Below are 24,634 nucleotides of genomic sequence, written 5' to 3' on the forward strand. Positions count from 1 at the left end.
AAATTTGTTTTATCTCTTTCATTCCTTCAATAACATCTTTTTGACAAAAATCAATCCTTAGAAGCAGTCATCACTGCTGACCTTCTAGGTATTAATTACTGCATCATCCTTTGAAAATCTCCTGTAATATTTTAAATGTTATAATGTTTTGTATTATTTTGTAAGACCCTGTATTAACTAAAAACCAAAAGCAAGCTTACACTTTCCCTATCACTCCTTTTCTGCCTGGAAACTTTAGTCCCTTCTAGTGTTTCTAATTATTGAAATCATAAAGTGTCCAATATCAGTTATGGCTTAAGATATGCAAACTAAAGACTTAAGACTTAGTTCCCATGAAAATCTGTTTATTTTATATAATTATTTCCAAAATTGTATCGTAAAAGTATCAATATTCCAAATTTGTTTGGACCTTTGTTTATAATTTTCTTAGATCAAAACCTTATTTAATGTCAGGCACAAAAGACCAGGTCCACACATGAAAGTTCAATTAAATTGATTAATTGATAAAAGCCTATCCAGAGGAATTATCTCATCTAGTGATTGGCAGCTCCCTAGAGTTAGATAAGTGTCAATAGCACTCAGAAGGGGATTGGACTTCGTTATCTTGTGGCTATATAGGGATTCTAAGCTTATCTCCTTTTTCACTTTATCCCCAGGTTCTGCCGTCCCTTCACCTACATTTAGCTTTTTTCCATTTATTTTCAGTTCTTTAAATTCATACATTTATGATAAATTTACTTTTGCATGAAGATGAAAGTAAGCTCATCAAATGACTTTTCAAACTTGTTCTGAAGATTTATAATATCCTTAAAATAGTTAAATAAGTAATTTCTAAAAATTATTAGAAAATGAGGTAAGAAAACAAGTTTGAAAAGTCACATCCTTTAAAAAGGCTCTAGTCTAGTAGGGTGGTGGGTTATTACCGGTATGCCCTGGTACGGGCATACCGGTGCCTGTCGGGAGCATCAGGTACCAATCCGGTAAAGTGCTCCGGAGGGTCCACCCGCCCGCGCTCCTTACCAATATTTGAAGTTTTGGGGGCTTCCGTGCAGGTGCACGGAGCACACATTGCCTGCGCGATGCTCCGCCAAACAGCTGGAGCATCGTGGAGGTGTCGCGGAGCATCACAGGCAGTAAGTACGCATGTGCATGCTGCACGCATGTGTGCGCATGCTGCACATATTCATGTGGTGGGTGCCCGGCCCTGTTGCACCATACTGGTTCCACTGGAATCCAGAACCCACCACTGGTCTAGTACTATTATGATCATAATGGCTGATTCCCTCATTCCCCAGTATTCAACACCTCTCCCCCCCCCCAGGAAGCCTCTGTCCTGAGGTTTCATTGTGAGGAGCAAATGTCTGGAGCACATGTGGGTAATTCCCTGTCCTTTCCTCATCTGTAGAGGTTTTGAACAAGTGGTCACTGGTTCTTCAGAATTTGCCACAGTTCTTATCTCACTCTCCTGTTTTAGAAACATCATTCAAAAAGATTTTTACAATCCAATGTAGAATACTTTTTCCTCTCCTGTTGTGGTTCCTTAACAAATGTGGAATGTACAGTATACTGATGAGATGTCCATCCACTGGGTGGTAAGTGAACCCAGGGTATTTATCAAATATAGGTAATTTATATATAATTATAAATAATTCAATCAACCATGGTGAAATAAATTAAATAGGCAGAACATTGTTTTGCATTTGAAGTGATTTTAAAATTGTTTTCTTTAAAATTGTTTTCTTTAAAAAAAACAAGCTGCAAAATGTTGCAACAAGAAACAAGTTCTACTCATAGGTGGCTGTGAGAACATAATGATTCATGCAACACATGTATCAGCTGTAATTGCTTAACCATGTTGTATTAAATAAATAAGAATTAGCTTGCCTAACCAAGTCCAGAACAAAAAATCAAAGCACATTATAGCTTAGTGCCACATCTAAACCAACATAATGTCTTAGCATCACTATGGCCTGTAATTCATTATTATACTAAACTAGCTTTCTACAATCATAAATATGAGATAGAAATAAAAGCAGGAGAAGAAGAAATACACTGGTGATGCTTGGCTATATGTGATGCTTGGCTCTGAGTCATGACATTGTTTGTGTGGTGTGGTATTATTGCTATTGCTATTATTAACACTGCCACCACCAAGGAAAAAGAAAAACACTATGAATAAAAATTAGGAAAACAACATAATATAACAAAGTACAAAAACAACATAATATAAAAAAGCTTCAAGGAAACAATGAGGGAGAGAAAAAATCCCTGGTGTGTGTGTGTGTGTGTGTGTGTGTGTGTGTGTGTATGTGTGTGTGTGTGTACATACACACACACACACACACACACACACACACATATCAATTGGGGGCGGAGGGGTTTGAATACCCTAACCCAAGGTCTGAAGGAAAAGCCACGTTTTTTCATCATGCTTGAAGATGGGCAGTTGGGAGCCTAACACATTTCCGAGGAAGCTGTCCAGAGTGCATGTACTATACAGAGCAGTTTGCTTCTTAGGCCTAGGTAACATTGCATGTTCAGTGAGACCGAGAACAAGCCAACTCTGTCTGATCTAAGAAAATGGGCAGATGCTATAGTGGCAGAAGCATGGCTATTAATACTCTATTTATTTTGTTTATTTGTTTTTGCTTAAAATATCTATTTTGCCACTGAATTCAATTGGACAGCCTATATACAAAGAGACTCAAAATGCTTACTACCCCATCTTAAAAGATGTGAAGCACATGGGAAAAGCACTGAACATCCTGCAACACCTAATTTAACTATATTATGGTTCTGTGCTTGATCTTGATCTAGGCTTGTGGGAGTGGAAGAATCTAACCATATTTAATTGCAACCATATATAAAATATGAATTTGATATTATTTCCATTTAAGTATACATGCACAAGGCTGTGCCCATAATTAATTATATTCCCATGGAAATTAAAATTCTGTGTTTTTAAAAAAAGTCTGATGAGATTGCTTTTGATGAGATGTCAGAAATGTTTAAGTAATGTCTAGTAGCTTTTTAAGAGCTATTTTAATTTTAAGAGCAAAATTAACTGTTTCTTTTAAGGGTTGCTGAAAATGAACATACAAATTGTTCACAAAGAATCTGACTTTGCTTTTTTGTGTTAACCCATCATAGTTAATTTAGAAAGCTAATCAGGATTAGCCTTAGTTAACACTTGAAAGAATGACTCTCTAGAGAGGTATCCAACCTTGGCAACTTTTAAGACTTGTGGAATTCATCCCTCAGAATTCCCAAGCCAGCCTGATCTAGAAAATTTATGGCTAAAGAATATGCTAGCAAGACAGTAGAAAAATAAAGACAATGACAAACAACTTTTATAACAGTTGTGTCCATGTAAGTTACTAAGAGATGAGTTTGGTTAAAAGGCAATTTTAATTTTATTCTAAACATTAGACGCGCAGAATATGGCCCTTCCAAATTACAACTCCTAGCAGCCTAAGCCAGAGTGGCCAAGATTGAGGGATGCTGGGAGACGTAGTGCTATAGATCGCATAATTTATCATTCAACCTTATGCTAGATCTTAACCAAACATTGACTATGCTGTGTCATTACAATTTAACATAAATTAGGAAGAAAATACCAATTCTGATTGATTGAAATCTCCTTCCTAATTTATGTTGGATTGCAATGACATGGCATGGTCAATCCCACAAATATACAGTATAAATGATGTAAACAATGGGAATAGAATATCAAAATATGAAATCCAGCACAGCAGTGTTGGAAAAAAATCTCTAGGCACTGTTCAGTATAAGGCTTGTCTGCTACTTTGTTTTGCCATCTTGTTTTTGAAATGTGGGTATTTATGGTACTTTTGTCTTTGGCCACACTATAGTAGCAGCCAGATAACATATACTCAGATGAAGCATCTCAACCCACCTTGCATACTGAATAAGAGGCATTCTATTTGTAGTCAATATCAGGGCTGTCAAACTCCTGGCCCACGGACCGGATGTGTCACATGCTGGCCACGTCCACACCCAGTTTAGCAAAGGGAAAAAAAGTTCTGCTACATCACATGATGACGCTGTGACACCGTGAGTTTGACACCCCTGGTCTATATGAAATGTGGGGTGTTTTTAGGAGCAGCAATCTTTGAAAAATTGAATATTTTATTCATTTTAATATAACAATATATATGTCATATTGTACAGGTCAAAGCTATTTCATGTTTCAGTGAAGTTTTAGCTTCACTGAATTTGACCTTATATTAAGACTATAATTATAAGAATATAATTTAAAAGATAAAACATATAAGATAGTAAAGCTTGTGCATATTGTGCTAAGGGAAGAACAGACAATTTCATTTGAAATAATTGGGAAGATAAAAAAAAGTCCATTCATCTGAAACATTGTTATTTATCAACGCAAACAAACAGACCTGAAAAATGATAAGGAGTTAAGTATATATACCAGCATGCCTAAACAAAGGGATTTATTTTACCAAATGGTGAATCTGACTTTCATTGTACTGCTGAAAAAAATGGTTAGAAGAAATACAAATCATTTGCTCTTGGAAGCACAATTGAACTTTTTGACCTTCTGGATGGCAAATAGTAACATGATAAAATCCAGAAGACTGATTTGTTTTTACTCCTTTTTGCTTTGGGTGAGAGCTAAAAAAGGAACAATACTGATAGATAATTTTCCTACTAATTTTTTTCACAGTGATCTGGGATTTCTGCATGATCAGAAAATGAATTGCTAGGATTCATCTTTAGTCCTATATAGTATATATAGAACTTTGGTATATTCAGCTAATATTTTGCTTATGTATATAAAACTTTACAGATCTGGTTATCGTAGGTACAACCAAAATTAGTCCCAAAGTACAGTTTGAGCCAAGACAATCTGAAAGAGTCTGTTAAAATATGCTTTCCTGCTGTGTGTATGGATACTTTCTTTGCAAAGAAAGACATTCTCTGCCTCATCTTGGTAGCATTCTGTTAATACTTACCAAATAGAACCTCTACTACTTGCCATAGTTTAGGCCCCTAGTATGTCTAAATCCAGCCCCAAATGCTGGGATTGCCTGGGGGGAGGGGGGAGGGTTTCTGGAAATTAATTCTGCAAAAGACTAAACATGTTCCATTTTGTAGGTATAGCTGCAACACTATGAACTATTTTTATGGGAAAGGATTCAGTTTCAAAAAATCTTCTAACCAACACTAATAGATTGTCCAATGCAAGGAAAAAAACACAACTACTGTATTTCTATTTCACAGACATTATGTTATATCACAATATCTATAAATTTAAAAAGTCTACACTGCATGTTTTGATTAGGGGTAGCCTTCTGTGGCCTGTGATATCTAAAAAAACTAGTGTGCATATACATGTGATATTTGCACATGGACAAAGTTATTAAATCTGTCTTCCCCAGACAATACCTTGCAAATGTGTTGGATTTTAATTCCCAGAATCTCCACCCAGTAAACCATTAGTTGATATTAGTTGAAATCAGGCTAATGCATGGGGTGTTTTTTTGGGGGGGAAGCCCCCAATGTGTTAATATATAATAATCTTTGCTTGCGGATATTTGGCAGGGCTCTTGAAAAATATAGTGCTTGAAAATATTGTATAGTGCTTCCAAATAGAATGCATGATAGGAATCATCCTCCTAGAGAAATTCATGATTGCATAACTTTGTGTTTGCACAAAACAATAATGGAAGAAGTAGCTCATTAAACTTATAGGTTTATGTTGCACTTAATTTCCTCTGAACTCAATTAGGAGTTAAGACATGCCTTATTTGCTTTATTATTTCAAAGCAACCTAAATCTAATTAACATAATCTGCACATTGTCTGAAATAAAATTTTTGTACTCTTGAATAAACCGAAATAAAACATAAAGAAGTTGCTCTATTTTATTTGTCTAAGCTTTAAGAGGAAACAAGAAATTTGAAAAACTGGATAGAATAAGAACTAGAAAGTACTATACAATATAGTGTCCATGTAATTTACCAGTTTTTCACAGCAAAACATTTTGAATATTTCAAAATATCTCCATTTTGTTTCCCCCTTTTCTTTCTCTATCTGTTACGATGGTTATTGTGTAGCACTAGTTCTTGCATTCAAGTTAGGAAAATGTTATCCCAGAAGCACACCCATTGATTTTGAAATCTTACAGCCATGTTATTGAATGATTGTCCTAACAAATCAGCACATTGATGCTGACAGTTATACTGTTTGCAGTTTCATTTGAGCCTTAAATTCAACTGTCAATGGTAAAGCTAAGCAATAAGTTTCCAGTTAGGTGGCCATATAAATGTAAAATCTGTGGATTAGACTGGGGACTTGAAATGGCATTCTGGGAAAAGTGACAAACTATATCAATAGTGTAGCCAAAATAACCACATGGATATGTGCACAGTCATTAGGAATCAAGATCAATTCAAAGGTGATTTTACTTTGAGCAATAGATATCAAATGCAAGATTTATATGGATAGTAGAGTGATTTTTTCTTTCAGTCTAGATTTCTTATGGTAAACCTAAGATTAGACACAAATAAGTCCAATTATTTGCCAAATATATATTTCTTAACATTTACAGTTGCCCTGCAAAGCCATGGCTTTGCAACTGTGTATACCATCTCCAAATATATGGTCAATGGCAAAGGATCATAGGAACTGTCCAATAACATAAAGAGAGCTAGGTTTTTCTGACCTGAATTTAAAAATTTACAATTGTATGCATGCAAGATTTGAAAGTTTGATTAGTGCACTTCTGTAATTAATTCTTAAAATAACAGTTATAATATAATTGTTATAATTTATAATATTAAGAATCAAGTGTTTTTATATAGGATTTACTGCCTAATCTGGGACTATGGATAGTTCTGAAAAATAATAACATGTGTTTAGAATATAAGATAGTGATGAGGAGACAAATGTAAACTGCTAAAAATGTGACACTTTGTAGAAAGTCAATACGTTCCTCAATTTGGGTGCTTTATAGAACTTTATATTTAATCTTCTAAATATCTTTTTAAAAATAACTGCTAAGTAAAGTAAACTTAATTTTCAACACACTGACTAGACTGATAGACTGGAGGTTTTTTTTTACTAGACAGTTCTAAGGAGAAATGTGCATCAAACTGTACAACCAATCCGTAGTATAATTTTATTTTTCTTCAGAGAAAATCTATGCCTATAGGAGATAAAACAAGTCACTATACAGAACTTGGAATCTTTGTAATTTATTTCAAAGCATTTGAAAATCTGCCCAGATTATATTTCTCCATAAATAAATATGATTCACAAAGGGAATGGAGAAAGAAATGGAGTCAAGTAAAGAGCAAATCTACTGTAGGAGAAGGAAATGTTAATTAATCATGATGATTGGAATAAATCTTTTATCAAAAATAAAAGAAAAGCTTTAAAGGGGAGGACATTGTTTTGCATTTTGGAAAGATCTGCTGTATTTCAACAAACAATAAAAGGATAGAATAAATAATGTTTTCAAACTCCCACATCTGTAAAGACTGCCCTTGAATAAAACACCTCAAACAAATACAAATATTTACTGGTACTGTCTCACATTTGGAAGACTACAAACTCTAAGCAGCAAATACCTTTTGCAAATATCCAATTCTGACCAAAAGATAACATTGAAAGATTCCAAAACATTCCTTATTTTCAACTGAAATTGAGATCCACAAAAATCTACAATACTTGAAAATGTCAACCCATGCTGGTCATTATATAAATAAAATGTCACACCTATACACAATGGTATATAATTAAAGTTTAATGAAAAAATTCTAAGAGTGGAAGAGCCTATAGATAGTTCAAAGAAAATTTAAACAGGTAGTAGAATGGAATATACTGAAATGGACATATTTGAAATATGAACAGGAGGTCCCATAACATCTTGGTTACAATATAGATTTCTAGAAATATTAAAATGAAACCCATGATAACAGGTTGCTATGAAATAAAAATAAAGTAAAATCACTGAATAGGATGATCACATACTATACCTCAGCAGCCTCTGAGCAAACTGGCCCAAACAAGGCAGAAATATTTTCATTTTGAACTTGATTGATGAAAGCTTGGAGGGACTTCTTAGCATCACAACTGCAGTCGCCATATACATACTCCAGTTTGTAGTAGTATAGATAAGATGGATCTGCATTGACTTTATTGATGGCAGTCTCTAAAGCCGAGGTTAACCTTTGCACACTCAAAGGATGAGAAATATTGCAAGGAGCCTGAAAAGCTACTACGAGCTTGGACCTTTCGGTACCAAGGATTGTATTACAGGTACTCAAATATATAGTCAAAAGAACAAAAATGATTGAACCATAGTAAATGGAAAATGAATACTGTGAGTATTTGTTAAGGGACTGCTGCATCATGGCCAGAAATATTAAGACTCCTTTGCAGACCTCCATTTCTCTTTCTTTTATGTTGTTTATATTTATGCTTTAAATTATGATATCAACACCTTTGTCATGCATCAAATGGTGCTAATTAACTGGATCCTTGATCACCATGGTAGCTAGTTTCCTTGCAATAGCACCCTTGTGTTTTGGAGGAATAATTTACTGGAAAGTCCTGAATTTGTTGATATACATCAACAAATAATTTTTATCACTGCTGCTTTTCTTTTGCCTGAATTAGGTTGTTTTAAATTCACTTAGGTCTGCTTGCTTAAGCATAGCTTAATTATGACTTAGGTAGTATGATACAAAAAACAATTCATTTTAAATGACTGATGTACAATATCATTTCACTTTTGTGTACTGTTGTTGTATCATAAATATTAAGGAAAACATGTTTTTGAAATCTCATATATAACATGAACAAAAGGTTTTCAGATACATGAATGATCCTCATACTGTCTTCAGTAAATTTCTGATAGTAATACACCATTCAGCTATCTGCCTTGAAATCAAATTCAAATCAAACTGTGTGTGTGTGTGTGTGTGTGTGTGTGTGTGTGTGTGTGTGAGAGAGAGAGAGAGAGAGAGAGAGAGAGAGAGAGAGAGAGAGACAGAGAGAGAGAGAGACAGAGACAGAGAGAGAGAGAGAGATGGGGGAGGTGGGAAGGAGAGAGCCTTAGAAAGGTTTGTATTTCTTCTTGAATGAACTCTAACTTGAAATTTAATTTGTGATCAATATTACTGCTTATAACATCTTGTCTTTTTCTCTTTGATCTTTTCCTGGGTATTTTTTATCTTAAACAAACTGAAAGAATGGGAAGCATAATATGATTATAGTTAGGTTAGGAAATTAAAATTGTTTGCTTGAATGCGTACAATTTCTTTGGTGTGACATTTTATTTATAGCAAGAATAGACAAATGTTTTAGACTGATCTGAAAAATCAAAATTTTAAAGAAATAGAAATAGTTTTTTTTAAAAAACTACTCAGAAGGAAGAAAAAAAAGCTAAATGGCCAGAAACTAAAAGCTAGGAAGACCTCACTTGGAAGAGATTTTACATTAATTTTGTTTGTTTGTTTATTAAATTTGTCTAGCCATACATCCCACTGAAAGAAAGTCTAGGTGGCCTAACATCAAACTAATAAAACAGCACATACATAAAACAATCACTGTTAAAACACATAAATCAATATAAAAGATAAGTATTCTAAAAACCAAATTACAAACCTAGCTAAAGAGAGAAACATTTATTAAATGTCTCTGTTCCCTGGGAGCCCCAGGCCTTGTGATATAACCAGATATTGAGACCCTTCCAGAATGTCAGCAGGAATGGAACTACGGTAATTCAATTTGGGGTGGTGGTGAATGTTCTTTAAGGCAGGAGCTCTGGCAGAGAAGACCTGTAGCCTGAGACCCACTAAATATATGTTTTAGTCTTCTTTGCCAAACCTAATGGAGCAGGCTGATGTAACTGGGAAGAGATATACCCTCAGATAACCTGATCTTGTGCCTTGAAGGGCTTTAGAGATTAAAAGCAGCACTTGAACTGGCAACCAACGTAGATCATGAAATACACATAATTGCCCAATACTTCTGAATATTCCTCAAGGGCAGTCCCACGTAGAACATATCACAGTAGTCCTGGAGGTAACTAGAGCAGGAATGGCTGTGAGCAGGGCCTGTTCATCCAGGAACAGATGCAACTGGCACACAAAACAAGGCAGTACAAAGGGTTCCTTGCCACAACTGCTATCTGTTCATCTCCTCAGATTGCGTACTGCAGTACAACCCTATCCAGCACTAAAGTTGGCATAGTGCTAGAATCAATGGGCCCTAAATTCAGAGCAGACACTCTTGTCAGGGTTCAACTGAAGCCTGTTGTTCCCTATCAAGACCCTCACCGCTTCCAGGCACAGGTATAAGATATACATTTAATTCATGGAGGTAGAGATATAACATGTATCATCAGGCTTTGCTTATTGGTGGGTTTGCTTATATATGTATGCATGTATCATGTTCCAAGGTAGAGGAAGGGTCAAGTCAGTTAAGATTTCATTTATTGTTTAATTGTTGCAAAATATTTGAATGGTCTTTGGAAAACTAACGGAGAACAGACAAATCAAAACCACCACAGGTAGATTGTCAATAGGATTCTACAGAAAAAGATCACTGTAATATTTTCCCTGAAACTCTTAGATTTCCTGAAATTTTTAGATATGGTACATTTTGCAGCAAGGGATATTCAATTCCTCTATGTCTTGCAGCTACCCTCCTTGTATCCCTGACCCCAATTTCTAGTGAAAAATATACAAAATTTGTCCAAAAAATGTATATAATTTCTGTAATTTTTGTGAGTATATTGCTGAATAAAAGGGGAAAAATATTTCAAGTCAAATGAAAAATGAATTAAAATATGGCATATGCTGTATTTTCAAACCTTTTGTTGGTTTTGCAACTATGCATACTATGAATTTAGCAAGCATTTGCATAAACATTGCCTTTTTGCCAACTGACATGTCATAGTAACTCATATTCTTCTCACTTTGATAGGCTAGGTCCTACCTTTGAACTTAATATGTTGCTTCAAAACAGCTATCATTTGCATTAAAGCAGATGGAACAATGATAAAAAGGGGAGATCAAATATAAGAATCATTTATGAAATTATTAGACTTTAAACTTTGGTGCTGTGCTAGATAGGATAAGCTCAAATTTCCTCTTGTTTCTGCAACTGAAAAAGAGGTAAGCCAAGCAATTAAGTTTTGTCTGTTTATAGAAATTATTAAATTAAATTATTGAAATAGTTATTTTTACTTAAAGGTTAAATGTAAAGGTAAATATAATAGCGTACATATGTGTGTGTATACTCTACTCTACCATCATACTACATTATATTATCGTGTCATAGTATATTATCATATATAGTATATTATCGTATAGTATATTATCATATATTTAAAAAAAACAAAGTATAATATACAGTTTTTGTTTTGCTTTTGTTTTGTGCCTTTGAGTCAGTTTTGACTCCTGGTTACTCCTGGGACTAATCTCTGCAGTTTTCTTGCCAAGTTTTTTTCAGAAATAGTTTGCCTTGTATATGGTTTATTACTGATCTCGATTAAAGTTATTTTTCTTTATAAATTTTAAAAGAACTCAAGGGAGTCTTTGATGAGTGAATTTGTTTATACATACAATCAGTTGTAAATGTAGCTGTAGTTAGCATTGAAAGAACCAACATATTCAAAGGATTCACATATATACAAGTCCAAGAAGAGTCTTAAACTATTCTAATTCTACAGTGGATTTTAACATGAGCACTACAGCCACAGCTGTACAAACGTATTGCTCATCGGATGTGCAGTAAGCATGTATGTATCTATGTATGATGCCATACAGTAGGAATATGAAGCTTGTGGCATTTTGGCTGTAAGTGAAATCGATCTCTCAGCATTTCTTGCCATTGGTCTCACCATTGATTGGGCTGCTAGAATAGCAATAGCAATTAGACTTATATACCACTTCACAGTGCTTTATATGCTGCTTAGAGTCCTCTCTAAGCAGCATATTGCCCCCAAAAATCTGGGGCCTCACTTTACCGATCACAGAAAGATGGAAAGCTGAGTCAACCTTGAGCTGATGAAAATCAAATGGCTGGCAGTTGTCAGAATTATCCTGCAATACTGCATTCTAATCACTGCCCCACCATCACTCTAGGAATCATAGTTTAGCAGTTACAATTTGAAGGATGAAGGCCTTAAGCATGTTAGGGCTACTTTGTGAGGGTGGCATAAGTCCAGATTACTAATAGAGGCAACAAATAGAGTTTTCTGTAGCATGCTATCACATTACGGTCATCTGGATTTTGATACCCAACTATAGTAACTTTGATTCTAACCATAATAACTGTTGATTTGTTTACATGGTTGCATGAATGGCAAAAAATAGCTAGAGATAAGAATGATCAGAAAAGAGCAATTCCATAGCAATTGATGCAGTTAAGAGTTTGTTGTTTGACCAACCCACCGTCCAGGCCTTCCGCACAGCCCTTAAGAACTGGCTAGCCCGTCAGGCCTGGGGACAAGGATAGCCGCCCCTCCCGAATGATGAATGTATGTTGCTTATTACTTTTATTATATGTGTCTACGTCATTGTTTGTATTCCCCCTCCCTGATTTTATGTGAGCCGCCCTGAGTCCCCTCAGGGAAAAGGGCGGCCTACAAATGTTAATAAACATCCTAAACATCCTAACAGTAGGAGATAGAAAAGGTAGACAAGAAAGCCATGTAAGAAAAGACTTTAACAAAGTGGCAATGCAAATAATTACTCTTATAGCTAAAGGTAATTATTGTCATATAATTTCCTTTCTTCTTTTTTCATGTTACTGTTAAGTAAACGATCATGCACCTTTGGAGAAACTATTTTAGGCCTTGTATTTACAGTGGTCAAAGGTAATTCAAATTTATAGTACTGTTTAAATGGCACAAAACTAGGTTACTACTTTCAGCAATTGAGATCTCAATTTCTTAGAGATGATTTCTTAATCGAAAAATAACCCTAATACACTCCAAAGTAGCTTTTCTGGGTTGTGAATGTTGTTTAATTTGTTAGTATTAGTGTGCTACCGTCAAAAGTATAGTAATGTATTATGACCATAATTATGGTTCCCAATCCTTGTAGAAAAAAGATTGGTGCCTTTGGACTAAGTGTAAAAACTGGAAAATTTGAATATGGGTATGTTTTTCTAAAACCATTTCCATGATGCCATAATTTGCCCTTTTAAAATATAACTAAGCCTCTAATTAAGCAATTATCCATTTCTACTTTTTGATTTACACATTAAGTTTTGTGTATTTTGGATTTCCCAGTACTGATGATCCTTTCTCCTATTTTTAACAAATTGGTAGGAAAATGTTGACTGGATTTCCACTGCACTCTGTGCTAAAATATAATTTTATTTTGATTTTGCATGATGTACGAACATATCATAGTGTTTTATAACAGTAATGCACAGCTTAGTTTGATGTGCTGACCATATTGGTTAACCAAAATGCTTTGGTGAACAAATAATAGCTTATCTTGAATCCATCTTTGAGAAGATAATGACAGGATAAATTTTATTTTCAATGTGTGAATATGTTCTTTTCACAGATACAAGACGAGAATCATTGGAACATGAACTTAAATGAAGATCTTATGTTCACCTTGATTCAACATAACTTTAATTAAATACTTCTACAGCTTAAGCTGAAATAAACTATGTTATGTAAAATTAAAACTATGACAACTCACTGTTAAATACAATATGATTAACTTCTAAGTACTAATAAACTAGTATGTACCATAGCTAAAATAAAATTTTAGGATTAAGTACCAAATTCAGAACAGTTCAGATTCAGCATTGTTTTCCTTATAAAGACTGAAATTTTTAATGTCCCCCCAAAAATGGGGATAAAAATTTAAATGTTTCAGGGGGAAAAGTCTATAAGCAATTCATTTTATTTTCTGACACTTTTTATCTAAATATGGGTATTAGAATTCTTCACTTTCTAGTACATTTCAGAGAACAGAAGACAGTTTAATATTTGCAGAAATCAGCCCTACAAAATTATTGCTCATTAGATGTGTAAATACTGTAACCTTGAGAACAGTTAGTCACTTCCTCATAGAGAGGTCTGACTTTTACTGCAGCTGTTTTCAGCACTTCCTTAATGTAACTATTATTTAAGGATATGCAGTCTGCAGTCAGCTTATAGTGAATAGTGACAGTTTGGTAAGTGGAATTTAAGTTGTTATTTATTAATGTTGGTATAGGCAGACAATTTTTTTCTCAAACATGAATGCATAAAGTGACATTTCTGGAGGATTATGTAGTGTCAGAAGCGGATAGTTTATTATTGTATATCTAGTAACGTTTGTGAGAATGTAATTTAAAACTCTTGCTGTTGTTTTTTATCATAGCTTTCTTTAATTTGAGCTACATTTAAATATTAAGCAAGGTTTGTTTTAACCTTATGTTCAATAAGCCATTATTATTTGGTATACATCCAAAGTAGTTGAACTGGATATACAGATATAGTTAATGGACTGGATGGTTAACTCATCATACTAACTCCACCTCAAACATTGTGAAAGCTTAATGTGATTTGTGAACTCAGTATAGTATCTGGTTGGATTAATTGCAAAAATTCTCACTTCATGCTAAGCAATAATTTTGTTTGGTTTTGACTTTAATTTAGTTCTTCAAGGTGTAACTGTATAAAATCTTGACTGAGGAGAAAATCCTACAGACTACAAAAGAAAAGGGATTTGTTTATATGAAATCTACACTTCTCCACCTTTTCCAGTAGTCCTATTGGGTGTTTCTCTAGTCTCTGGGAGAGAATCACATGTTAACATTTTTTTCCTGCTTTTAATGACTGTTACTCAGCAGTTAAGTATAGCCTAGTGAAGTTTTAATGCTTCTTTAGTTCCAGCTTGGAAGGAAGGTTATTCAAACAAAATCAAGAGTAGCACAAGCTCATGTAAGTACTACCGTATATCTGGTTTAGTATGAATGATCTTTAATTTGGGGGGGGGGGGGTAGGGTTCTGGTATTCATTGCTTTTAGTGAATTAAAAATCTCCTTGCCTTTATTTGCATATTGTACTGAAGCCATGATGCAGTTGACTTAGTTTTGGCTTAACACACATTTGAATCCAATAATTCTGCTTTCAATAAGCCATGATTAAAACAAACTGATTTATCACTCTGTAATTCAAAGTGATGATGGATGAGTCTCAGGATTGAGTAAGTGCTTGCCTTTCTAGTTCTTGAAGAAATAACATTCCACCTAAAATAAGATAACCTTCATTGTAATTTTTTACTGTGGCTACACTGACAGATATTGAAAATGAAATTCTGTTTCCTGTTCTCAAAAGTGTGCATATATATGTATATACCTACACCCTTACATATAAATAAAATAGCATATATGTAATTTACAGGTACTAAATTCTTCTCAAAAGTGGATTATTTAGCATTAGTAACATAATGCAAATTTTCTCATTAAGAAATCCATTTGTAGAAGGACTTCTTGGTATGCCCTATGTAAATTACAAAATCTTAATATTTCTACAGGGTTCTTTTGCAAGTAAAATTTGCTAAGTTACTTTGAGCAGCAATAGTTAGCTTCTTATCATTTTACTGCTTCCAGTCAGGTCTTAAGAAACTCTTAATTTATTGGTAGACATTATTCCCATATTTCATCTTTCCATCACTGAGATTAGAGAATATTAAATACCATATATTAAATAATGCTAATTACTAATTTATTTTCAAATCTAACAATTCTATTAGTTCATTTGCCAACAATAGTTTTAATAAGAATTGTTTTTTCTTAAAAGATGAAAAATCCTTTGAATGAGTCTTAGTTAATAATAAATAATTATTCTGCCACTTTAAGACTTAAATGATAAGAGTCGTTGTAAATTCACAACAGTGTGAACTTTAGAATTTATCTTGCAATAATCATCTTTCTGTTTACTGATAAATGGGTCAGAAGGGCTTCATGTACTAATGAGGAGTGAGCACTTTTCAACATGTTAATAAATTAGTAATGTATACACTAAAGGGCAAAAGTCACAGTTTGCAGAATCTTATGCAATGATTAAACTTCTTCCTTATCACTTGAAACTGTTTAAACTTAGGACATTCCTTGGCATGCAAGTGATGGGTGATCTTGAAAGTATTAAATTTTGATCATTTTAAGTCTTAGCAATTCCAAAGCAACATTCTGATTTGGTTTTAGATTAGAGGATATTATACAAGTGGATCAGAGTAATCCGCTTACAATGTATGACTATTATTACTATCACTATTATTACTACTTAGACAGCTTATATAGTACGGCATAAGAGACTGGTCCCTCATTTTTCTACCAATGTAGAACTTTAGTTTTCTTTCACTTAATTCTCTTATTAATTTTAGCCTACTATTCAAGCCTGTCTGGATCTTTTTAAATATTTGTATTTAATCTGAATTATCAGCCACCTCCTTACCTTACTGTCATTTGTAAACTTTAACCTCTACTTCTTTACATAGGTCAGCAATAAAAATGGTAAATAGGTTCAGGTCCATTTAATGTTTTCTTCCACATGGATGTGGAAACCTTAATCAATGCTCTTTGAATGTAGTAATTTGGTTCAAACTAATAGTAATATCATCTACCCCTAGTGGTGGTTTGCAGGTGGTACGCCCTGGTACGGGCATACTGGAGCCTGTAATAGATACTGTTCCACTACAGTGCTCCGGAGGGCCCACCCGCCCACTCAAGCTCCTTACTGGTCTTTTAAGTATTTGGCGCTTCTGGCCACGGCGCATACAGCGCCTGCACAACGCTCCACTGAGCAGCTGGAGCATCGTGGAGGCTCACGGAAGTGGTAAGGCACATGTGTGCTCTGAGCATGCGCATGTTGAGCATGAGCACATGCATCTATATGAATGATGCCGGGCCCAGTACAGTTGGAATGAGATCTGGAAGGCACCACTGTCTAGCCCATATTGTTTTATTTCATAAATGAGAATATTGTGAACACTCTGTTGAAGATTTTGCTGAGGCTTAGTAACCTATGATAGTTTGGGTTGAAACATCTGTAAGAAAACAATTAAGTTCAAAGAGCACCAAGGACCCCTCATTTCAATCCAGAAGTTACAAATATTCTCCTTTATTGGACTTTTTCCTATTTTATTTTAAATTGGAGGTGGTGTGGTATGAATTAGGCATATTAAAGATTCAATTAAAGAACATGTGAACTTTTACAGTTCCTGATGAATAGCTACCAAATATTTCTCACATATATCTTATTAAGAAGATATATACAATGAATATATTCCACAATATCAATTGTTATCCTGAAGGTTATCCTGTGTGCATGCCCATTATAGGTATGTAATTATTGGAATCAAAGGAAATTGGAGTGCAAAAATTATCTTTGGTGATAACTAGTTGATATGCTTTATCAAATTAGTCAAGTTAGTTCTTAGGGGTTTTTTAATGTGGTTGGGTGTTTTTTTTAATGGAGAAAAGAGATCACACACCTTTTTATATTCTTTCCACTGTTCCAATGTTTTTGTCATTTGGATTTCCACTATTATTATTACAAGTTGTGTCTTATTATTAAATTCAAAGCTAGTTTGTCTAGGCCAGTAGAGGAAGCTAATTATTATTCCATCTACCTCAAGAGAAAAAGCTTCTTGTACAATTAATTTTAACAAGCTTTACTGCTAGGATATGATGTAACACATGTTGTTCTTCTAGAAAATATTTGATTTTTTTTCTTTCATTCAATCTGACTTTTGGACCCTGCCTGGGGGGGAAAAATCCCTACAATTTTCTTGGCTAGGTTTTTCAGAAGTGGTTTGTCATTGGAAGGACAATGACAGAGGGAAAGAGATTGGCCAATGTCACCTGTCTGGCTTTGTGTCTAAGGCAGGTCTAGATCTCCCAGTTTCTAGCTTGATATCATAAAAGAGCCAACTGGTTCCATTTTGATTGAGCTTTTAGTTTTGGTTTATGCCAGTTCCATACATTTATTGGCAGCAATTTCCAAGGATTGTGCTATGTTGATACGCTAGCTATTTGGCTGTCAAATTCATCATTCATATTTATTCATAATAAAATTGTTTCACTTTAGGAACAGGAGTAGGATGATTTTCTCTATGAAAAACATGCTTGCAATCTTTCATCCTCATTTTTTGGGGGTGAATTGCCCACTTTTATTAATAAAGCAAAATTGTTCTCAATCAGAATTCTAAAAACCTAAGGATTGGGGCATTGTAATTCTGAGCATGGGTCTGTATTTGCATATAGTCATCTACTTCAGTATAAGACAGAATGTAGGTCAGAGGAACATGAAACACAGAAATTACACATTTGAGTGTGAAATAGCTGAGTTACAATCCATCAAGCAATTTGACCCCATTTCCTGTGTCATGAACTAGAACAAAGGGCTTTTTTATTGCTAAATGTCATAATCAATTGATTATGTAACAATGTTTAGGTAATCCTGAATATAGTTAAAACTTATTATCACTGTACTATCTATATTTATTTCTTTTGTCTTCTTTGGCTTTACTATTCATGAGTTTACACACACACACACACACACACACACACACACACAGAGAGAGAAAGAGAGAGTGCACACATTCTAAGCCTGCAAACAACTGAATCTGAAAACCATCCTGATTGAACTTTGTCTTTGTGAAGTAAAAACATAATTTGGCTAATACAGTTGAGGTAGTAACAAGACTACTTTTGCTAAGTCAATTTAATTTCTGCAAGTCTTAATAAAAGTACCTGTACTGTCTCATTACAGTTTTGAAATGAAAAGACATAAAGTATTGTAAGCCTAGCCAATTAAAATTCCTCAGTTAAGTAAATAACTGTTAATCTTAAATTTTTTAGTGTAATGTTAGCTTAAAATGAGCTAATTTTAAAATTTCTGAAATACGTTTACTCATATTTATATGTGAAGAGTCCTTCAAATGGGTACTAAGTATATCCTGAGGCATAACTAAAATCACATGACCCGACAAAAGCGCACACGACAAAAGTGCGCTGACAAAGCCGCGTTGCTAAAACCGCGATGTCATCAACGCGCTGACAACAGTGCGTCGACAGAAGGGCGATTTAAGTTAAGGTAAGGGTTAGGTTTAGGGTTAGGTTTAAGGTTAGGTTTAGGGTTAGGGTTAGGGTTAGGGTTAGGGTTAGGGTTAGGGTTAGGGTTAGGGTTAGGGTTAGGGTTAGGGTTAGGGTTAGGGTTAGCATTACGTTTCAGGTTAGGATTAGCGTTATGTTTACGGTTAGGATTAGGGTTACATTTAGGGTTAGGGTTAGCGTTAGGGTTAGCGTTAGGTTTAGGGTTAGGGTTAGGTTTAGGTTCACAGCGCGCTTCTGTCACTGCGCTGTTGTCGGTGCGATTCAGCGCTCATTTGTCGGCACGGTTTAGAACTCACGGTTTTGTCACCGCAGTTTAGTCGGTCGCGGTTTTGTTGGTCGTGGTTTTGTCGGTGAACCCTAAAATCAAAGTGTTCAAGTTGGAAAATCAGCTGACTGCAAGAATAAAAGCCAGTTTCTAGTTTACAACATGTATTTTAGTTGCCTTAAAGTAAGCAATGATTTTTAAAGTTAAAATGCAAGTATTTCCAATGTATTTCTGAAATGCCTTTTGCATACCTGTAATTTTTTTTTTTGCAAATTATTTTGTGTTTGATCAGTAATAATTGAAGTTTTGGAATCACAAATATAAACCTTATTGATTTCTTTTGAGACTGAATTTTTGAAATTCTCCCTGAAAAGCTTTTATGAACTTTAAAAATGAATCTTTTGAAATCCACAACATATCATATTTATTTTGTCTGGCATGAGTGAAAAATGTAAGGGTGAAAATGACAATTTTTTGAAGGGATGGATGTCTTGCAGAAGAAATTGTAAGCTTAATGAGAAAGCTTTAAACACTAGCTAAGTTTATTATTTTGAGCTACGTTTGTTTTGAGCTTTTGAGCTCACCTTGTTTGTAAATAATTGGATTTTCATATTCACTTTAATTTAGATTAGCAGTGGTGTATGTGTAAGTATCAGGTTCTGAAGTACCATAGTTATCAGGAATTATTTATTTCATATTTAATCTGCCTTCTAAGCAAAGGGCATTAACAGTACAATCTGATTCTTAGTTGTCCCCTTTAACTCTTCATTATTTTAATAGGGTATAGTATACAAAGATAGGTGAAAATAACATGTACCAATGACCTACATAATAGTTTCAGACTGTTAACAAATACATTGTTTGGCTTAAATTAAAAATGCACAAGGACCAATTTAAATGATTATGGCTATTATTACCTCCATTTTGTAATGAAATTCTGTTTTCTGATTCCTCTTATTTTAGGATTCAGCAGTCTGGCAGAAATAATTCATCAGAATGATTTGGATACTTCAACTCTTATTTTCACCACTCCCTACTCCTGCTTTGATTGGTCTTATTACTTTTGGAACAACAATTTTTCTATGGTTGATAACAAAACCCAAACCAATTGTAATGCCTGTTGACCTCAACAATCAATCTATTGGCACTGAGGTAAAAGAAATGCTGGGTCTCTTTATAAGTGAATTTTGTGTTTCCTCACCACCCCAAATGTGGCCTTTCCATTAAAAGCATCCGGCTTCCAAAGAAGTGATCATAGTGGGGACTTAGTCTGGCACTGGCTATATTTGACAACTAAGTCAGAAAAACATGAACTCAGATTGGTTAAGGGGTTTTGAAATGCATTTTCTATGGAGATACAAATTAACAGTAATGATTCCTTGATGTAGGGAGGAGGTAGAAGAAGTACACTAATTCCTGAAGGAGAGCTTCTGTCTTATTACTTTGAGGATGCAAAGACTTTATATGAAGGATTCAAAAGAGGACGTTCTGTATCAGGTGAGTGGCTAAATAGTCCAAGAACATTGATACATCAAATCAAATGATCATTGATGTCTAGATACTTTCTATCCTGGTATTAATTTGAATGGTTGGCCTTGCATCCTATCACAATTGAAATGGATTGTGTAGCACTTTTCATTTTGTGGCATTTAACAACAGCTTAACAATAAAATGCTATGGAAGGACTCCTTTTGGCATGTTGGTTTCTAGTTGCATGTTGGAAAAACTATAGATCATGATCTTTCTAGGATATTTATGGTTAGGGTTCAAAGGCTTTTGCCTTTGAATCTGAAACACAACACAGATCTGATGGAGGATTAGTTAATTAAATATTTCCCTGATTTCAGCTATCCATGCATATAACTTAAGATACTTTTTTGACTTACAGTACTAGGGAGAAGAACAAACATAGCATCTTCCCCATTAACATATCCTTTATTTATTTATTTGTATTCCATCTTTATTATTTTTACAAGTAACTCAACATCGAGGACATATCCAGCACATCCTCAGATTTTCCCTACAACAACCCTATGAGGAGGTTGGGTGGGCTGAGAAAGAGTGCCTGGCTTAGCCATGAAAGCCTTCAACCCTAACGGGGATAGCTCATCACAGATAATTTATTTATTTGGCCTCATTTCATTGGCCCACAAGAGCCAAGGTGGCGCAGTGGTTAAATGCAGCACTGCAGGCTACTGCTAGATCAGCAGGTCAGCGGTTCAAATCTCACCGGCTCAGGGTTGACTCAGCCTTCCATCCTTCCGAGGTGGGTAAAATGAGGACCCAGATTGTTGGGGGCAATATGCTGACTCTCTGTAAACCGCTTAGAGAGGCCTGAAAGGCCTATGAAGCGGTATATAAGTCTACTGCTATTGCTATTGCTATATACTCAGTGTTGCTATGCTTAAATAGATCAAAATATGAAGCTTCAGATACCTTCATGCTGTTTATTCTCTCTTAATTAAGGCACTTCATTATTTAACTATGACAATGAACAATAGAAAATAAAAGCTATTGGAAGATTTCTAATAAGTAATAGCTCTTGAAATGACTTTATATATTTTTTAAAACTTCTCTAATCAACATTCAGACAGAGTATAATATAATTCTTTAAATGGAAATATATTCCTGTACATTTAAACCAAAATGTTTAATATACAGATAAACCATTGTTAACCCTTGCACTTTAAAAGCACTGCTTAACAGCAACTATATTTGAAATTTTATTGAAAGTTCCATTAAATTAAGCACACTGACATTCAATAATTTTCAGTATTCCTTAAGCACACATTTTTCTTTTTGCAGAAAATGGTTCTTGCTTAGGATATCGAAAACCAAAGCAACCATACCAGTGGCTATCTTATCAGCAGGTTGGTTCTAGAGAAATTTGTATGAAGAATCCAAACATTTTGCAAATATGAAGAACAACCAATTTTCACTTCTATCTATAGGTCCTGGACAGAGCTGAATATTTGGGATCAGGCCTTTTGTACAAAGGATGTAAACCTTCATCGGATCAATTCATTGGCATCTTTTCTCAGAATAGGCCAGAGGTACTTTGTTGAACTATAATAGTTATCTGAACTGGTTAATTTAATTACGGGTAGTCCTTGATTTAATAGCCACAGTTGGGACTGAAATTTCAGTTGGTAAGTGATGTGGTCATAAGCAAGTTCATCACCATCACTGGGTCCAATTTTATGATTATTTAACCATGGTCATTAAGCGGATCATACAGTCAAGTGAATGAGGCTTTCCTGATTTATTTTGTTTGTTGGAAGACATCTAGGAAGGTCACAAATTACAATCATGTTACTGGGCAATGCTGTAACTATAATAAATGTTAGCCAGTTGCCAAGCACTCACAATGAGTAGTACAATGGTTGTAATATTGAGGATGGGTGATAAATTACTTTTTCTCAGGTTGTCATAACTTTGAACTGTTGCTAAACAAATGGCTGTACATTGAGGACTACCTGTACAATAAATGAAGACAACTGACTGAATTCTTGGCATTCTTCTGATTAAAAGTTTTTTATTTTTCCATTTTCATAACATATAATTACATGTATACTATTACATAACCAACATCATATTGTATTGTTAAATGTTTACCTCAATTCATCTTACCAACAACTCCCAAAAACCAATTATTGGCTCTTCTGCTCTACATACACCATATTTGCACTTTATCAATCATTTTCTTTTCCCTCTCTCCTCCCTGTCCCTATCTCCTTTTTTCCCTGTCCTTCTCTTCTCAACTTCCCCCTCCTCTCTCCTTCTTCTCCCTCCCCTTACCACTCCTTATTTCTCTCCTTCTCTTCCCCCTCCCCTTGCCCTCTCTCCTATCTCTTCTTCCCCTTACCTTTCTCCTCTACTTCCCACTCTTCATTTCATTTACTTGTGTATTTCAGCTTCTTAGCAAGCTCCCTTTTATGTTGATGGTATTTATAATTCTTTTTCAATATGCATATTTAATTTTTCTCCTCTTTTTTTAGTAAAAAAGTGATATAACAGAAAAGTATACATGTATAGTCGTTGTGTTTTTTTAAAAAACCCAACCTAATTTTGGTCGAGCTGTAGACCTGGTTACAATTCCCAGCTATTCTCTTCATCTTTATATAGATATATATCCTTATATGCACCCAATTTGTGATTCTGTCTTTTTATCACAATAGTTTCCCATTGTAGGTATATTTCATATTCCCTCTCCATTTTTCTATACCTTGAATTAGATTACCTTTAGTTATCTCTAGATGACAATCTTCGCTGTTTGGTGTTTATTATACTTCCCTTAATATATTATATAAAGTAACAAGCAATAAACATCTTACTTTGTTCATCATCTTAAAGTTCTATATATGTCCATGTTACATAGATTTTAATCCATGCTTAGTTGTCCTTCTATTATCATATTCACTCAATTCACAACTCAATTTAATTATCATGTTAAAAAGGTAAATCACAAATCTCTGCTTTACAAGCTTCCCATATGTTTCATATTTATCCATATTCCATATATTCTAACTTTATTTAGTTATCTTTCCATTATTATGTTCAACCAAATAGAAAGTCCCATTTTATTATCATATTTAGGAATAAAGCCCTTATTTTAACTTTATATTTTCCCATATAGTAGTTTCTAATTATCTGGTTTTTTTCCTGTTAAGTCTTTTGTCCCACTTCTTTGTTCCTGTCTTCTCCCTTTTCTTTATTTTAGCATATCTACTCCCTTCAAATTTTCCCAGGTGACCAAAGGAATAATTTATATTTCTCTTTTTTTTGGGGGGGGGGGGTTGCTTCAATTTTCCTTATACCACTAACATTCTCCAAGATCACTTTTGTTGGGTCACCTCCCCTTTTCACAATTTTCCCTACACCATTGCCAGGATCAAAGGAGTTTTTTGTCTGCTTTTTATTTCCCTCCTCTTCTACCCCTTCAATGTCTTGCCCCCTTTATTCTTTCAGTACTTCTATAGCTATCTGCTTCTCTGGATTCAAAATTCTAATTAGGCTTGATTTTACTGATTTATGTATATTCTTTAAAATTCCACATAGTTCTTCAAATTCCCAGTTTTCCATGATGTCCAATTCTAAAGTCACAGTTAATTATACAGTTATGTAGTTCTTATTTCAGAGTTCTGTTCCACCTTAAGTTTGTCTGCTTCAATTGCTGTGGGGAAAAATGATGGTAGCCATCTTAGTCTTTTGTTCTTCCTTAATGTCCAGATCCAAAATTGCAGTT

At 34.4% G+C, this 24,634-nt stretch overlaps 2 protein-coding genes across 3 annotated transcripts in view; one reads left to right on the forward strand and one right to left on the reverse strand.

Moving 5' to 3' along the window:
* LOC106544109 (guanylate cyclase 2G-like) overlaps window positions 1-8,395 on the reverse strand; it is a 50,753-nt gene extending 42,358 nt beyond the window's left edge. Inside the window, exon 1 of the mRNA XM_014060265.2 lies at window positions 8,021-8,395. Coding sequence (XP_013915740.2) covers window positions 8,021-8,395 — 375 coding nt within the window. The remainder of the gene's footprint in view (window positions 1-8,020) is intronic.
* A 2,732-nt stretch (window positions 8,396-11,127) lies between these two features.
* The window catches only part of ACSL5 (acyl-CoA synthetase long chain family member 5), a 33,570-nt gene continuing 20,063 nt past the window's right edge, over window positions 11,128-24,634 (forward strand). The window contains exons 1-5 of one of the 2 annotated variants that reach the window (XM_014060283.2): window positions 11,128-11,167; window positions 20,353-20,541; window positions 20,778-20,886; window positions 22,195-22,259; window positions 22,341-22,442. In XM_014060283.2, coding sequence (XP_013915758.2) covers window positions 20,386-20,541; window positions 20,778-20,886; window positions 22,195-22,259; window positions 22,341-22,442 — 432 coding nt within the window. In that variant the 5' untranslated portion in view covers window positions 11,128-11,167; window positions 20,353-20,385. Of the gene's footprint in view, window positions 11,168-14,882; window positions 14,947-20,352; window positions 20,542-20,777; window positions 20,887-22,194; window positions 22,260-22,340; window positions 22,443-24,634 lie in introns of those variants that run through there. The other variant, XM_014060282.2, reaches the window with a different exon arrangement.

The sequence above is a fragment of the Thamnophis sirtalis genome, unplaced genomic scaffold (assembly GCF_051295495.1).
Source record: "Thamnophis sirtalis isolate CommonGarterSnake01/CBP01778 unplaced genomic scaffold, rThaSir2_p1.2 scaffold_11, whole genome shotgun sequence".
Taxonomy (NCBI): Eukaryota; Metazoa; Chordata; class Lepidosauria; order Squamata; family Natricidae; genus Thamnophis; species Thamnophis sirtalis.